Here is a 19,241-nt window from a genome sequence, read left to right on the forward strand (position 1 = left end):
AAATCTCGCAAGTCAACGTTTCTGATTGGTCAATATCAATGAAAGTAAATTTAGATTTGTTGAGGATCTCCGGAATAAGTCTTATGCAGAGTTTACCAGTTGCTAAAGAAACAGATTTATTCACTTTCTGGTAAGAAATGTTTGTGTCATCAATTTAATTATGTGCATTCTCAAGACATTGCTACAATAAACAATACTTTATACTAATTATTCATAAACAATTAAGTATGTAAACATGTTTGTTTGTCTCCACACTTCTGAAAACACTGATCTTGAAACAGTCCAATAATGGCAGTAATCATAGTCAGCAAAATTATTGGTTTACCATACTGAAAAAAAAAGCAAATATTAACACTTTACTCTATATCTTCCTACATAGCATTTTCATAATCAATTTGTGTTTATATATTATATTTTATATCGCTATTATGTGCATTTTTCCTTTGATCTTTTTTTCTGATAATTTTTCATGCTACTCGCTTGAGATGGAATATTATCGCTAGAAACTAAGGAGCCATGTGGCGTTGCTAATGAAATTGACATTAAATTGACAACGACATCATAGGTAAAATTACGATAAACAGATTATCATTGGTCATCTCAACTCGATTGCTTTTCATGACCGGCTCAAACGAGAAAACAATCTTGGTGAGATAACCAACGATAATCTATAAATGTATCATCAGATTATTTCAAATGACCTTTAATACCTGCTCTGAATACACCTTATTGCTAGTATTCCCAGCTGACCTGATAATCTGTCCTGCTTGAACTATACACCTTATCGCTAATCCCGGCTGACCCGGCCGCTTGAACTTTTGACGTTAACAACAATCACTTTTCCATTGTGGCGTCAGATATTTTGTTTGATGACGTCAACAATTTACAGGAACCTGTGTGATATCCAGCAATGGCGGACAAATAGCGATAAGGTGTATTGACGTCATACAACAAGTACTTTTTCCATTGTGGCGTCAGATATTTTGTATTAAAATTTTACGGGAACCTGAATGAAGTCCAGTAATGGCGGACATATAGCGATAATGGGTAAAAGGTGTATGACCTTTTGGCATCAAGCAACAATCAATTTTTAATTATGGCATAATTTTTTTCCAAATTGTGATGTACATGTAAAAGTTTACTGGAACTCGTGTGATTTTATGTAATGGTGGACAAATTTGCATACAATATTCATCAAAATATCCTTGTCGGGATTCCTTAGAGGGCTGAAATAATATCAGGAGTTACCATTATTTTGATTATAAATAAATTTGGTGTATTTACTGTCTTCTGATTGGTTAAAAGTATTAGCTTTATTTTCAATGTTGTCAATTTTTATGGCGACACGCCCACTCTGACATTGTGTATTCATACGCCAACATGTGTGTACATACGTTGTTATTGTTAATATAAATAATAGAAAAAGTTCTTTGAGCCTTATTTTGATAGAAATTTATTTATAATGAATGGCAATAATTTATTTTGAATTTATTGACCCATAAAATTAATTTTTGACTCTTCACATTTTACATAATCCGCTTTGCGGATTATTCAATGTGAAGAGTCAAAAATTGATTTTATGGGTCAATAAATTCAAAATAAATAAAAGCCATTCATTAATTAAACATGATTTGTCAAAATCGTTCAATTGTTTTTATCATCATACAGAAAATGTACATTTTATTGTCATGCACTAAGAATGATAGTTAATGCATTGGGCCAAATTCACAACAAGGATTTCCTGTGTTGTTGGTTATAAGCAGTTAATACAGGTTTCATTTGGAATCAATCAAACGATTAGATGTATAGTTAGTTTTATAGTTGTTGTTCAAATATAATATTGTAAAATTTATATTTTTCAATTTTAGATCAATCACCAACAAGTGCTGACAATGGGACTGTCATCTTTCATTGATGATTATGATGAAGTTTGGAAGATTAAAATGGGAGGTATGTCTCTAGTCTATACCAGTTTTATTCTTACAGTACATGTATCATTGAAGAACAAAACAAAAACTATCCATGAAAACACAGAAATTATATTGAACTTCTATAATACAATTTTACTTACAGGTATTGAAGAGAAAAGAAAATCACATTTTTGATTATTAAGCAACCATTTAACTTCAAGGGGATGTTATGTATTTTGCCTTTTTTTCAGGCTATCAATCAAATTAATTTTTCAAAATTTAACCCTATAAAGTGTGGGGGAAATATGGATTCAGATATATTTAATTTTGTCATCTGCTTGACAACAATATATTTTTCCATCAATTTGGGGATCAGAATATTTAGAAAAAATACTCCCTTAGTTAAGTTAAATGGTTATTCCCTTAGTGTATAACATTAACAAGGACAATTGAGAGACCATAGAGCAGACAACAGCCGAAGGCCACCAATGGGTCTTCAATGTAGCGAGGTGTCCTTCAGCTGGCCCCTTAAAAAATATGTATACTAGTACAGTGATAATGGTCGTCATACTAAACTCCGAAATTATACACAAGAAGCTAAAATTAAAAATCATGCAAGACTAACAAAGGCCAGAGGCTCCTGACATGGGACAGTGGCAAAATTGCGGCGGGGTTAAACATGCATGTTTATGAGATCTCAACCCTCCCTCTATACTTCTAGCCAATGTAGAAAGTAAACACATAACAATACGCACATTAAAATTCAGTTCAAGAGAAGTCCGAGTCTGATGTCAGAAGATGTAACAAAAGAAAATAAATAAAATGACAATAATACAGTATTATTGTCATTTTATTTATTATACATAAATAACAACAGACTACTAGCAGTTAACTGACATGCCAGCTCCAGACCTCAATTAAACTGATTGGAAGATTATGTCTTCATCATATGAATATCAGGCACAATCCCTCCCGTTAGGGGTTTAGTATCATACTATCATAAAATATATTTAAGAACATAACCTGTGTCATGCCAACAACTGTTTTTTTTTAAAACATTATAATTTTAAGTTGAAATGAAGAAAAATTAAGTTCAACACATGATAATGCATTTTGTAAACCATCAAAGCACATTGTATTGAAGATGAATGTGCATTCATGGTATTCATTAATGAGACAGCAGGTCACAACATAATGTTTAAAACTGATAAATAATTCATTGAAAATATTTTGAATTTATTATTTTTTTTAACTATAATTGTAAGTTCAAAGTTAGAATATTTGACCCTATCAAATAATATATCATTGGTTGTGTTTTCAGACATAAGAACCCAAGATTGGTTCATGATGACGTCACCCATACCTACCATTTTTATCATCATGGGTTATCTACTATTTGTACATAAGGGACTTCGATGGATGAAAAAACGAGAGGCTTATGATTTAAAAAGAGTTCTACAAGTTTATAATTTTTGCTTAATATTGGTGAATGCCTATATATTTTATGAGGTTAGTTGAGGGACATATATGTTTCTTTTAAAATTTACACAATATACAACTGTTTTCACCTTTGTTCAAAGTTGAATGATGATTATAAAAACATGTATTTACAAGTATTAACTGTAGACATACAAATAGTTTGGAAAAATTCAGTTAAATTTAAATTGATCACTATTTATTCAATTTTGCAAAGAACTGATGTTGCTACTCAAATCCGAGATTGATTTTTAACATTTCGATTAGAAATATTTACCTGCATTGTCAGCAGCTATAGCCAGTTTTATTATCTGAGATGTGGTAAATTACCAATGAGACAACTTTCCATCAGAGACCAAAATTCATCAAAATATCACTGTGTGTCTGTGATACAGTATTAATCCTGTTGAGTCAGTATTAAAATCCTCTTTGAGCACTAGCCAAAAATGTAAAAGTGTTAAGACAACAGGTTCTTCAAGATAAGATTTGTGCTCAAGTCTATCTACTGATTTGTTTTTCTGAAATTTTATGACGATGGCAGTAAATTAAAATAAGATCAAACCAATCTTTACTTAATTTGTGATAGGGATTAAATATTGATATCATGAATCTGTTTGTATACATATTTGTGTTTTTATTTTCAGTTTTTTGTATCAGCCTGGACGAATCCTAAAGTAGATAAATTTTGTGCACCTGTTGACAAATCTAATGATCCTCTCTCTCTCAGGGTAAGTAACTGACAATATTGTAGTCATTGGTAAGGTAGAAGTACGAAATAACAAAAATATCAATTGACTGAAGTATTTTTAATCTTTATTCTATCCACTGTACTTGTTTTATCTAGAAGTATAAATTTATTTTTTATCTAATTTTTAGATATTTAATGTTACACTAGTGCATTATTCAGTGCAACTTTAATTTTGGCCAGATACTTTAGTGTCTGTTGATCTCTCCCATGTTTCCATTTAAAAGTGATGAATTTATACCATTTTTTCTTCACATAGATACATGAGATATGACTTCCAAAGTGAAGGGCTAATAGAAAAAGTAAGAATGTTTTCGCTTAATGTGAATGTATGTTTTTCTTAAATTTAAAAAAAAAAATTAAGTTTTAAGGGGAGACAATTTCAAGCAAAATTTATAATTCAAAGATTCTATTGTTTAAATATTTAAAAAAAAAAAAAAAGGGAGATTGGATAAATGCTTATAGTCTATATGAATCCCTTCCCATACAAGATGGATAGAATAATAATTAACATTTACATGTAACGCTATTCATACATCATATAGTCTCAGGTCAGGGGAGGGAACTCTTTTGCAACTAACAATACCTAGATTATACTTCAAAAACATTTAACATGTTTAATATAGTTTGGTTAAGCAAAATTTATGGATATGCAAGGTTACAGAGACTGTACAATAAACATTAGATTAGTAGAAAAGTTGAATTTATATACATGTATATATTTTTTTATACTATACTTCTTTTATCACTGATAGAGTTATTGGACATTATTTTAAATCATTTTTTCAGTTGGCCAATGCAGTATGGTGGTTTTACTTCTCAAAGATCATTGAATTAATGGATACTGTGAGTAAATTTATTGGTAAAGATAGGATAAGATAGATATTGTTTGTTCACATCAACTCTACGTTTTATGATGCATGTATCTAGAAAATATCTCCAAAATATTATCAGATCATTACACCTTTTTAAAGTTTTATCAATTAGTTGGACTCATTATTGTTTTTATAGTTAGATATTTATTTCATAAGGTTTCAACTTTCAAAGGCCAAATGCTTGTTGTACATCATTTTGCTTTAATTTTTCATCATGCTTGAATTACTTATGTAGTGATGGTAAAATGCCTACTATATCTAACTTTTGGATATATTCAGTCACTATCTGATACCTAGACTAGTAAAATTTTATTTGGACTAGGAATTATTTGCAAAACTTTGTTTCAGACGCACACATAAAATGTCGTACAATAGACCACTTTCGAGTTCATCCTCCACCGGAAAAAAATCGTCTATTATACACGCCTTTATGACGTAATTTACCAGATAGAGGGGGTAGCCTGTATCCCTGCACTATTTACGTTCATCAAGCGTTTTAGTGATCGTCATTGTGCAGGATCAACTAGAAATAATGGTTGTTCTGTAGGTACTTAATGACAATTCCCTAATGACAGCAATGCTGATTGTCAATTTTGAGAATTCAATTTGCCGAATGATTCGTACAATATAGAATTATAGTTTTCCAACCACTCGCTCAACATTGGAATGGAAGTGACGACGCCCCTAAACGCACAAATGACGTTCACTTAAACCAGAGTTTTCGACGGAAATGCATCGAACTCAAAGTTGTCTATTGGTCATAATACAAGTAGTTTGAAAAAGATTTTGGTGCCTACTGTAATTTAGTTACAATTGCAATGTCAAGATTTAATAATGTCTGTGAATTAACAGTATCAAATATTCATTTGGTTATTGAAATTTTATTTGTAATTTCACTTTTACAAAATTCTATTTCATTGTAGGTTTTCTTCATATTGAGAAAGAAGAATACCCAGGTTACCTTCCTCCACGTTTATCATCACTCTACCATGCCAGCTATTTGGTGGATTGGGGTTTTCTTTGCACCTGGTGGCGAAGGTAGGTCAAAGGTTATACATTAATAATCAAACAATATAACTCTGATGTAATAGAGTTTTCCAGGAAGACATTTGCCACAGCTATTTCTTCCATCACTGACTTTCCTATTACAGATGATACAGTCTTTATTTGCTTACAGAAGCACAAAGAGTTACGAGTAGTTGCCACTTTGTGAGAAAAAAAATTGAAAAACATGCAATGTTATTTCACCAAAAAAAATCTATGAGAAAAAGTACTTATCAGTAATGACATTTCAATATTACATACTTTCAATTTTTGTTATAAGATTGTTTTGTGGAAAGGAAAGAGCTTCTGAATTTTATCACATAGTCAAAATGCACAACTTAAATAGAACTAAGCCTATGACTTTTTGGTCTTTTTAACTGATTAATGTTTTGCTAGTGGAAGACATCATGACAAATATACAAACCAGGAGTCGATTTCACAAAATAACTTTCGACTAAGATTGATCGTAAGTATACTGATTTGTTCATGAGTTACGACCAATCTTAGTCACAAGTTTTTTGGTGAAACCGACTCCAGAACATTTTTTGTGTAAGCAGACATATATCTCATCATTGTTACTTTGTGTATTACCTACATGCTCACACACCCTTTTCTGATTATTCTAGCTTACCTGTGTGCCAGTATCAACAGTTTCATCCACATTTTGATGTACAGTTACTATTTCCTGTCATCACTAGGACCACACATGCAGAAATATCTCTGGTGGAAGAAATACATGACCACTCTTCAACTGGTATGTCTTTGTTATGAGAAAATAAGATTTAGACGTCTCTTTCTTAATTTTAAAATACTTATTATTGAGATGGGTTTTTTTATTGAAAAAATATAATTGACAATGATATCTCAAAGAGCTGTAGCAGCAAGGGACATCACTCAATCAAGATATTCTTGTTATGCAAGAAACTTGATATTGTACATTTCAATTGTTAAAAGATTTCTTGTAATTAAACAAAAAAATATAACCTGATTTTTAATTCATTTGCTTGTTTTTGTGAAAGAGATCTTTGAAAATAGACTCTGGAGCTACTGTTCTGAACTTTTGTTTCCTATTTGTTGAAGAAAAAGCTACCTTCAGAACAGGTTATCACAAGGTAATGGCAACATACAAAGCATTGGAATGGGAAATTTTCTATTCTTTTATTTGACTTTTTTGTCTGTTATATCAGCTTTAAATGATATTTTGAATTGCTACCATAGTAACATGTTTTTATTATCTAACATTTCAGGTACAATTCTGGTGGATAATGTTCCATACAATCTATGCTATTAATCTAAACTGTGGCTTCCCAAACAAATTCAATTGGGCATTGGTGGTGTACGATTTATCCCACATCGTACTGTTTACAAACTTTTACTACCAGACCTACACTAAGAAGGAAAGAAGACTGAAATTAGAACAACAGATGCTGGCCAAAGTGGAGGAGATCAAGGGCAATAAAATGAACTAAAGAGTTAATGAAAAGTTTGAATTGAAAAGATCACTAACAAAGGAGTATGTTCAGTAAAGGTCATATTTGGATCCAAATATTAAATCTATTGATACAAAATTAAAAATATTTCAAGTGGATGAAAAGACATATAAAAATGTTAAATAGAACTATTTTTGGTCAGGCTTTATGTATGAAGTATGGAAATGTATACTCCAAGTAGACAAAAACTAGAGATTTTTTGAAAGTTGACAAAATTTGCTAGATTTCAATGACAATTCAGTCTGGGAAACAGACAACAGAATTTGCAACACAATATATTCAAATCGGAATTGTATTTGAATATATAAACATAATTTCAAATTGTGTTTCCAGTCATAAAAAAAACAATGGATATTTATATCCTGTTGTTTTCTTTTTCCGGAAATCTGAAATATTGTGCGATCGGTGACATCTGGAAAAAAAAATTAGTTGATAGGTAAATTTCAAAAAGACCTATTTCCTATCTAGCTTTTTATTAAGATAAGATTTATTATGATAATGATCAACAAATCCTTATTAGAAGCTAAAAATAATGGGTCACATTATTAGAAGTAAAAAAGAAATAAAATATGATCACATGAGAATTTATTTTCATCATTTGAAAATTACATAAATGCCATAATTATGACGAAATTAATGTTCTTTATTGGTCTCTTGTTTAATATTTACTACATTCTATCCATGCATTATCATAATAAAATAACATGAAGCTAAAAAAAATAGACTATTTTGGTTTTTTTTGTGCTAAGTCATAAATGCAACAAATTTGATGCCCTATTGCAAACATGTTAGGCAAATTTAATAACATAAATTCTGTCAGATTTATGTCTTGTAAACATCAGACGAATGTATATTGATAGGTATATCAGACTTTTCTTATTTTTTTATTCAAGGGGCTAAAATAGTGGCTTTATCAAACCCCTCCTTTGTCGTGTGTAATATGCTGCCATATCATTTATATCATTGCACTCCACATTTTCAGTTAAATCATTAGAGAAACAGATTCTACCAATTAAACTTGTTGGCTTTAATATTTATTTATTCATGATAATTATATTTTCAAATTTCAACCATAAAGCGCGGATAAGTATCATTATCAATGCAGCAGTGTAGTAGAATTTATATTTATCATGTTACATGTATTACTTAATGTGATTTGTACCTGCTATTTAATTATTTGTAAATTTTTTGTTAAAATTATTTTTCTTTGTTTAACTATGTTGCAATCAGTCTGCACCTAATTTTTTTTAACTACTTGTCCGAAGACCAATATTCTGACATTTTTCTTATTGGTTCAAACAAAGTTTTGCAAAAGCTTACTAGTTCAAATGAAATTGTACTAGTCGGAGGCATCGGACTAGTGGCTAACTGTTCAGATTGTGCATTTAACATTTCATGACATCATGACACTATTAATTTAAGTTTTACACACTTGAATCTATATCACACCCCATATCAATAATGATCTTTGTTTCTTATATTATTGTATAAATGTTATAGATATCAGTTAGCAGGGTGAATAAAAGTAAAGACTACAAAATTAGTGTCTTTAAACATATTTTTTTATTGCATTTACTATTATTTTCTGAGAATTGTTTATATTTTTACTATAAGTCCAGAAATAGATCTCTCTCAAATAATTAGTGCATAATGTCCATTAGAAAGTAACTGAAATATATTTAATAAATGTTTGGTAATTGTAAATTGAAAGACTTTAAATGAAAGATAATCGTGTATGAATGTTGTGTAGGTACACTTTAAATTGTGTTAGTGTTTATTTTAGAGCAACAAAACCATATCGATTGCAAATGCATGTAGTTGTTAGAGCATTTAACAATAATCTGAGTTAATTACATGTAGTTGTCAGAGCATTTAACAATAATCTGAGTTAATTACATGTAGTTGTTAGAGCATTTAACAATAATCTGAGTTAATTACATGTAGTAATAGTATTTTATTTTTGAAATGTATTTCAATTAAAGATGGATGTAATTATTACTGAATTATAGATTTGCATAATAAAACATGTGGCAATGCTATTTTATTTGGCAGGCAATATTCATGTTTAGTTCATATTGGTTGAGAATAAGCTTATCTGATTGGATAAAAAGCAACCACATGGCATTCTTTATTCTTCTGTAATAAATTCCATTGGTCTTAACAGAACAAAACGGACTGGAAAACCGGTCGTTAACAGACTTTTACATGATAATGACTGGTGGGGCGTGGTTTGTCTGTTTGAGTGACGTTCCCTAATAAAACGCAGTGTTGACAGTTTACAGTTTAGGAAAATGGAAGACACATCTGCTAGTGCAGACAACTCTAATGACCGTTTTGCAACTTTTAAAATTAAAGTTAACTTTATTTTGTATTTCTTATACTGATGTGACTTATAGTTATTTAAAACCACGACCGGTTTTCACTCTTTACATTATCTCGAGGTTATTATCAATAATTGTCGAGCCTGCAACTTTTGTTGCAGAAAGCTCGACATAGGGATAGTGATCCGGCGGCGGCGGCGGCGGCGGCGGTGGCGGTGTTAGCTAACTTCTTAAAAGCTTTATATTTTAGAAGGTGTAAGACCTGGATGCTTCATACTTTGTATATAGATGCCTCATGTTACGAAGTTTCCGTCAGTCACATGTCCAATGTCCTTGACCTCATTTTCATGGTTCAGTGACCACTTGAAAAAAAAGTTTAAATTTTTTGTAATGTTGAATTCTCTCTTATTATAAGTAATAGGATAACTATATTTGATATGTGCGTACCTTGCAAGGTCCTCATGTCTGTCAGACAGTTTTCACTTGACCTCGACCTCATTTCATGGATCAGTGAACAAGGTTAAGTTTTGGTGGTCAAGTCCATATCTCAGATACTATACGCAATAGGGCTAGTATATTCGGTGTATGGAAGGACTGTAAGGTGTACATGTCCAACTGGCAGGTGTCATCTGACCTTGACCTCATTTTCATGGTTCAGTGGTTAAAGTTAAATTTTTGTGTTTTGGTCTGTTTTTCTCATACTATATGCAATAGGTCTACTATATTTGTTGTATGGAATGATTGTAAGGTGTACATGTCTAGCGGGCAGATGTCATGTGACCTTGACCTCATTTTCATGGTTCAGTGGTCAATGTTAAGTTTTTGAGTTTTGGTCTTTTTATCTAATACTCTATGCTATAGGTCAACTATATTTGGTGTATGGAAATATTTTATGATCTTTATGTCAGTCGCGCAGGTTTTATTTGACCATGACCTCATTTTCAAGGTTCATTGCACAATGTTAAGTTTTTGTGTTTTGGTCTATTTTTCTTAAACTATTAGTAATAGGTCAACTATATATGTTGTATAGAAGCATTGTTAGCTGTACATGTCTGCCTGGCATGGTTCATCTGACCTTGACCTCATTTTCAAGGTTCATTGGTCTTTGTTTAGTTATCTTGGTTAATGTTAAGTTTATGTGACAGTTGTTATAATGCTTAACTTTATACTTAGGACTATCAACATAATATCAATGATTAGGCCAACTAAAATTAATTAGTAGATTTTCATCCAAATTTTTGAAAAAAAATGGGGCGGGTGGAAGGATTTTATTTTTTAAATTTTATTTCATATGATACCCTCGTCACAAGTTCTTCATGCCTTGGGGTATATGCTAGTGGAAAACAAGCTTGTATAATGTATATACATGCTGTATAAGGAATTCTACACTATTTTTAAACTCTTAAATAAAAATCCCTGATTGGCAACCACTGTTATACATGTAATTGCCGCTTTAGAAACCTATTTATAGTATACATCAAAAAGAAGAGAAATGCTCTCTTCAGTTGGACTATACCTACACCAAATTTATTTTGCTTTCTAAGCAATGGTTTGTAGTCCCAATAAAATCAATAAAATGTATTGGTACAATTGTATGCAACACAAGTACAAACTGTATTGTGAGTACAGAATAAAATGTAAACTCAGTGTTGAAAGTAATTATGATGTAAAACATGAACTTAACCAAAAAGTAGTTGTTGTTTAATGACTAAATTGAAGGTATTGGGACAGTTACAGAGGGTGTTTGCTGTTGGTCAACAAAATAACAACAGCCAAGGGCTTGTTATAATTAAAATGCGTGTTTGTCGACTTTTTTTTTCAATATACGGTCATAAATCAAATAAGTTCGTGCTTGTGTCAATTTGTTTAATCCAGTCATGTTTTTTTACCAATTTGTTCTACGATTCTTGCGCTTTGGATATCATTCACAGTCCACATTTCCTGACACAAAGTCATTGTATAAATAAAGAAAAAAACACGGTTTTCGATTCACTTGTGACTACCGCAGTTTGCGTTTCAGCGTAACACGAATATTTCATGCTCTTCTCGTTATCAATCACTATTCTCGGAAGATGATGTTGTCATCATAGAGCAGCAGAATATGTCGACTTAATCATTTTCGTTTGATTACTCGAAGAAATACAAAAACGAAATTTGAAACAGGAAGTTTTGAATGAAACGAAATTATCGATGGTTCCCGGTAACGGACATGAACAAAATCCGGAAATCGTATTTTTGTTAAATAAAAAAAATCGGGGCGGGACGATTTCAGAGGGGCGGGCGGGGATGAAAATCTAGCAATTAATTTTAATTGGCCTTAGTATAGAAGGCGAGACATGTCAGCGTGTGCACTCTTGTTTGAATTTATGAATTCTTTTTTAAAACATGGTTTCTCAATGAAATAAACATAATAGTTATTGAAAACTGGTCATTATCCTGATATATGGACAGCCTGTAGGACAGTGGTATTGACTGCGACAGCGATAATAACCATGACTTCGGCTCAGTCATTATCGCTGTCTCAGTCAATACCACTGTCAATATATCACGATAATGACCAGTTTTTCAATAACTATTATGTACATTTTGAATTGTTTATAGATTCTTATGCAGTTAGTAAATTTCATGACACTGTTCTAAGAGCTAATTGGTTCATGCAGGAAATGATTTTATTTTGTTTCATATTTTCCTTAATAAGTACCTTAAACACATAGCAATAACCATTTTTAGCTTGTGAAATATTACCCTTTTCTTGATCTATAAACTGTTATAATATTTTGTTGTGTTTTGTTTGTGTTATCTTAATTTCTAAATGATCTCTAACAAATATCTGTCTGTGATATTTTGGAACATTTGTGTTATGCAATAGTTTATACTTCTATACTCCTTCAATGTTGAATGTAGTGTAAATTGTGAAATATTCTCCAATTATCTCCCTTTTTTCAATATTGTCAATGCAGATTCTTCATTAAAAAGAACTACTTTGTTGTGCATTTCGTTAGTATGTTTACTGCTTATTTCAATATTTAATTGAATATCCTTTGACATTATTTTATTTACTAACACTCAGGTATTAAAAGAATCCTTTAAAGACTAAAATGTCAAAATAATAAATAAAAGATATATTTCTATTGCTGACCTGTATATAATTTGTTTGGACATTCAGAATTAGGACAGTGATAACCCTTTTGTCAAATTCTATTATTTACCATTGATACTATATCAACAACTAACACTGTTGTAAATTTTTCTCCCATGCACATTTAAGGTCAAAATTTGTTAATCGTTGCCAGACAAATAGAAACAGAGATTCCTCAATCAGGCTACTAATATTGTTAAGATTTGTTTTTAAGTTTGTTATTTACAGAACATCTTTTTATCTATAAGGTGATATGAACAAAACCAAGCAGTTAAAATTAAATTTATAGAATCATGTATGAATCAGCTGGGAAAAGTCTGAAAAAAACTTTTTCTTGACTTGGCATTTGTAAAAAAGTTTATGTAAAGATTGACACTAAATGATCAATTTGGTCTAAATCAGGTGTCCTAATTATGTTTAAATTTGAAAAATGAAAGGCAATATATAATCAGTTGGAATTTTGCACTTCATCTAAAAGCTAACACAACTATGCTTTGGGTTAAGAGCATCATACAAAGGAGATAATCCAGTTAAAGTTGCATTTTATTTTCTTAACATATTGTTTGGATAATCAGTCTTTTGTAAAAACTGTGACATATAATATTTTTGATACTCTTATTTTATGCAATAAGATTGTAATTTTTGTTTGTTTTAATTTATTTTTTGAATTGATTGTTTATTTATATGTTTTGTAATAATGTAATAAATACATTAAAACATTTTCTTGTCTTAACACGCCTTGGAAATGAAGTATCCCATTCATCTGATGTAGTCTACTCTTTTCTATAATTCTTTATCTATTATTTACATGCAGATCCAAAAGTAGCAAAATAATGAATTTATTATTGGTGGCGGCCTAATGACAGAATCATACAGTGTTTAATTTGTAATAAATATTTCCTTTAATGCTAATATCATACAGCATATCTTAACTAGACTCTGCAGTATAGTTAGGAGTCTGAAAAAATTCTGAGAATTTGGTTGATTCTTAATCCTCAACTCTCCTCCTTTCAAAATAAATAGACATTCTGTTCAACTTCTGTATTGAGAAACATCTCTTTTTATTTATAATTAAAAAATACAATTCTTCAAGTTGGGGCTTTTCAAATTTACTAAAAAGCCTACTTCCATTGCTGATAGGTTCAAAGTGGAAACTACAATATTCCCTGTTGTAAACAAACTTTGAATGGGGTAGTTTATAATTAAAAAAATGTTAAATGGAATTGTATGTTAATGTGCCTGTCTCAAGTCAAAGCCTTCCCCCTGTTGTCTTTTTACACTTTATAGTGAGATAGTGATTCATCCACATAAAAAAGCCGGAAGAGATCTAGGAGTAAACAGAACAATAATATGACCTTTCATATGTTTGATAGGAATAATTGTGCTTACCGTGCAAGGTCCTTATGCCGTCAGACAGTTTTCACTTGACCTCAACCTCATTTCATGGATCAGTGAACAACGTTAACTTTTTGTTTTCAAGTCCATATCTCAGATACTATAAGCAATAGGTCTAGTGTATTTGGTGTATGGAAGCTCTGTAAGGTGTACATGTCCGACTGGCAGGTGTCATCTGACCTTGACCTCATTTTCATGTTTCAGTGGTTATAGTTAAGTTTTTGTATTTTGGTCTGTTTTTCTTATACTATATGCAATAGGTCTACTATATTTGGTGTATGTAATGGTTGTAAGGTGTACATGTCTTGCTGACAGGTGTAATCTGACCTTTACCTCATTTTCATGGTAACATCAGTGGTCAAAGTTAAATTTTTGAGTTTTGACACTTCATCATAAATTAAGCTCTCTGTTTATTATCCAATTATGAAAGAAATTCTCAGTAAATATGTTTGATAGGAATAATTAAACAAATGTATATTTATAAAAGTGAAGTTAACCTAAGTTAACCAAAATTAAATGTTAAACTTCATTTCCGTAATTTCGTTTTAGATGAAACACAGAGTTGTATACATTGTAACCCTTGTGATGTTAACATTTAAATAGTTGTATTGAATAGACATTTTTGTCGAGCCTGCAACTTTTGTTGCAGAAAGCTCGACATAGGGATAGTGATCCGGCGGTGGCTACGGCGGCGGCGGCGGTGTTAGCTCACTTCTTAAAAGCTATATATTTTAGAAGATGGAAGACGTGGCTGCTTCATATATTGTATATAGATGCCTCATGTTACGAAGTTTCCGTCAGTCACATGTCCATTGTCCTTGACCTCATTTTCATGGTTCAGTGACCACTTGGAAAAAAAGTTCAGATTTTTTGTAATGTTAAATTCTCTCTTACTGTAAGTAATAGGATAACTATATTTAGTATGTGCGTACCTTGCAAGGTCCTCATGCCCGCCAGACAGTTTTCACTTGACCTCGACCTCATTTCATGGATCAGTGAACAAGGTTAAGTTTTGGTGGTGAAGTCCATATCTCAGATACTATAAGCAATAGGTCTAGTATATTTGGTGTATGGAAGGTCTGTAAGGTGTACATGTCCAACTGGCAGGTGTCATCTGACCTTGACCTCATTTTCATGGTTCAGTGGTTATAGTTAAGTTTTTATGTTTTGGTCTGTTTTTCTCATACTTTATGCAATAGGTTTACTATATTTGTTGTATGGAATGATTGTAAGGTGTACATGTCTAGCGGGCAGATGTCATCTGACCATGACCTCATTTTCATGGTTCAGTAGTTATAGTTAAGTTTTTGTGTTTTGGTCTGTTTTTCTCATACTTTATGCAATAGGTTTACTATATTTGTTGTATGGAATGATTGTAAGGTGTACATGTCTAGCTGGCAGATGTCATCTGACCTTGACCTCATTTTCATGGTTCAGTTGTCAAAGTTAAGTTTTTGAGTTTTGGTCTTTATATCTTATACTATATGTCATAGGTCAACTATATTTGGTGTATGGAAATATTTTATGATCTATATGTCAGTCGTGCAGGTTTTATTTGACCTTGACCTGGTTTTCACGGTTCATTGCTCTATGTTAAGTTTTTGTGTTTTGGTCTATTTTCTTAAACTATAAGCTATAAGCAATAGGTCAACTATATTTGTTGTATGGAAGCATTGTTAGCTGTACATGTCTGCCTGGCATATGGTTCAACTGACCTGTACCTCATTTTCATGGTTCATGTTAAGTTTATGTGACAGTCGTAATAAAGCTTTATATTTAGGAGTATCAACATAATATCAATGATTAGTAAAGAAGGCGAGACATTTCAGTGTGTGCACTCTTGTTCTTAATACTTAAATTTAATATGCAAACGGAACATTATTGCATATGCAAGAATCTGTTGTGACTTCTTGTTGTTCAATTTTCAAAATGATTGTTTTTCTCTTTATAATAACGTTTAGAAATGTGTAATTCTAACTTAGAAAAAAAGACAACGCCATGGATAAAAAAAAAGTCAAACAATAGAACACAAAACACAACATGGAAAAATAAAGACAAAGCAACACCAACCCCACCAAAAAAAAACCAGGTGTTAATCTCAGGTGCTCCGGAAGGGTAAGCAGATCCTGCTCTACATGTGGTGCCAGTCGTGTAGCTCATGTAATTACAAACCCGGTACCTTAAGTCTGATTCGGTAGGTCACTTTCGTGGAAAGAGAACAGGATTGTAATTACGACATTAGGAACATATTTGATATCATCAGCGAAACGGATACTCCATAACGTTCAACCAACTCGTGTTTGGCTTTATAACTATTTTGATATGATCGTTACTGATGAGTCTTATGTAGACGAAACGCGCGTCTGACGTACTAAATTATAATCCTGGTACTTTTGATAACTATTTAAGAAGGGATGATCATTTGGAACTCTTTGTTTAATAACTTCCTTGTTAATGTGGTCATTTTTATAAATTTCCTGTATACAAAACTTTGAACTTTTTGAAAAACTAAGGATTTTCTTATCCCAGGCATAGATTACCTTAGCCGTATTTGGCACAACGTTTTGGAATTTTGGATCCTAAATGCTCTTCAACTTTGTACTTGTTTGGGTTTATAAATATTTTTGATTTGAGCGTCACTGATGAGTCTTATGTAGACGAAACGCGCGTCTGGCGTACTATATTATAATCCTGGTACCTTTGATAACTATTTACACCACTGGGTCGATGCCACTGCTGGTGGACGTTTCGTCCCCGAGGGTATCACCAGCCCAGTAGTCAACACTTCGGTGTTGACATGAATATCAATAATGTGGTCATTTTTATAAATTTCCTGTATACAAAACTTTGAACTTTTTGAAAAACTAAGGATTTTCTTATCCCAGGCGTAGATTACCTTAGCCGTATTTGGCACAACTTTTTGGAATTTTGGATCCTCAATGCTCTTCAACTTTGTACTTGTTTGGGTTTATAAATATTTTTGATTTGAGCGTCACTGATGAGTCTTATGTAGACGAAACGCGCGTCTGGCGTACTAAATTATAATCCTGGTACCTTTGATAACTATTTACACAGATCTTTTTCAGAAAGGAATAGAGAATGTATCCATTGGACACAATTAATGCCACTGCTTGTATATAACCTTATAAAGGCACATAACCAAAAAAAAAATGCAAAAGGGACGCCACTAAAATTTAAACTTCATTTGTGGTAATAAATTAAGGATTGTGTATATAGTTAAATTACAAAGATACCGAACTCCGAAGAACATACAAAACGTAAAGCGCCTTATCAAAAGGTGAATTCAAAAGCTGAAACTCATCAAACAAATGTTGGAGTTGCGCATTGTTTTGCTTTCTATGTTGTGCTTTGTGAATTGTTGTATATCTTTTCGTCGTTTTTTTTTTAAATTTTTGCCAAGACATAGTCATTTTTTTTTACTTTGAATATCTCTTTGGTATCTTTCGCATATCTTTCAGCAGTTCACAAAAGACAAGGTTAACACACTACTTTGAAAACCTCTCCTTATCTATTTGTACATTATGATTGCAATGTTAGACTGTCTTTTATAAAAAGTGAATGTTCAAAATGATTGTGTACTACTGTAAATTCAGAAATTATTGCGTGCATTTATTATTGCGATATTTTCATTTTAGACTTAAATGCGATTTTAATTTTTACGATTTTCAGAAAAATCCTGTTAAATTCATATAAAATATTTCAAAATGCGAGTTTAAATTATTGCGTTTACAACTCAGTCGCATTTTTCGCAATAATAAAAACCTCGCATTAATTTCTGAATTTACAGTATGTAACCTTTTAAATTTTTTTTTTTAATTTTTTTTAGAGAATAAGAGTATAGGTGTTTCAAATTAATTTAAATAATCATTTACGAAAAGTATATGCCAGTTGAACTCAACTGAAAGCTATTATTGTGTACAGGATATATCATGTGATACATATTAAACAGTGGAATTAGCATGTAATATGTAAAGTATAATCTACACACGAAATATACAATTGCCTATCTTGTTATTGTGTTATATACACCATATCGTTGTTACAAGGGATAAAATATTGTCAAAGGCAAAGTATTGGGTGTTGATGCATAACATTTGCCATAACATTTAAGACAAAGAATAGTTTTTAAAATACACAGTATATGATCACCAAAAATATTAACATTATAACTGTTCTATTAATTAATGTGAGTTCACGTACAGGCGAACAGTGCTAGCCAGACATGTACTACACTTTACAACCATTAAATCAACAAAATATAGTTGTCTTATCGCTAATGGTAAACGAGAAACCTTAACACTGCATGATGCTGACAATAAACAATGAAAATGATGTCAGGGTCATTTTAGCTCTGCCAGACGGACATATACACCTTACAGAAAATTAAAATTAGAATTTAAACCATTCAGGTATCCTCATTTCCAGTTTGATTACAAAGAGAATAGCACTAAATGCTAGGTGGAAGTATATGCTTAAAACATTGAACTAATGAATTTTAGAAGATAATTATTAAACATTTATCATCAGGTGTAAGAAGGTATATGTGTTAAAATAAACTTATAACTTGTACAAAAACCCTGTACAAATTATAATTTGTACAAACTTATATCTTATACACAACATATATAATACAATAAAAAGATAAGCAGTAATTGTATATTTCGTGTGTACATTAAGATTTACATATTGCATATATTAACCATGTAAAACATACTGTACATAACCATGATAACAGCTTTGAGCTTAGCAAAGTCCAACTGACATTTACTTTTCGGAAATTACCCTTTAATTAAAAACACATTTCACTCTTATCTCTATAATGCTA

At 31.4% G+C, this 19,241-nt stretch overlaps 1 protein-coding gene across 1 annotated transcript; it reads left to right on the forward strand.

The window, feature by feature from the left end:
- Positions 1–6: 6 nt before the first annotated feature.
- Positions 7–13,720, forward strand: LOC143083185 (very long chain fatty acid elongase 4-like). The gene is made up of 8 exons (XM_076259422.1): positions 7–130; positions 1,869–1,950; positions 3,232–3,419; positions 4,031–4,114; positions 4,921–4,977; positions 5,930–6,044; positions 6,677–6,804; positions 7,298–13,720. The coding sequence occupies exons 2-8, from the start codon at positions 1,893–1,895 to the stop codon at positions 7,517–7,519; spliced, it is 852 nt and encodes a 283-aa protein (XP_076115537.1). The 5' UTR covers positions 7–130; positions 1,869–1,892; the 3' UTR covers positions 7,520–13,720.
- The last annotated feature ends 5,521 nt before the right edge of the window (positions 13,721–19,241 follow it).

This window comes from Mytilus galloprovincialis, chromosome 7 (genome assembly GCF_965363235.1).
Source record: "Mytilus galloprovincialis chromosome 7, xbMytGall1.hap1.1, whole genome shotgun sequence".
Lineage (NCBI taxonomy): Eukaryota > Metazoa > Mollusca > Bivalvia > Mytilida > Mytilidae > Mytilus > Mytilus galloprovincialis.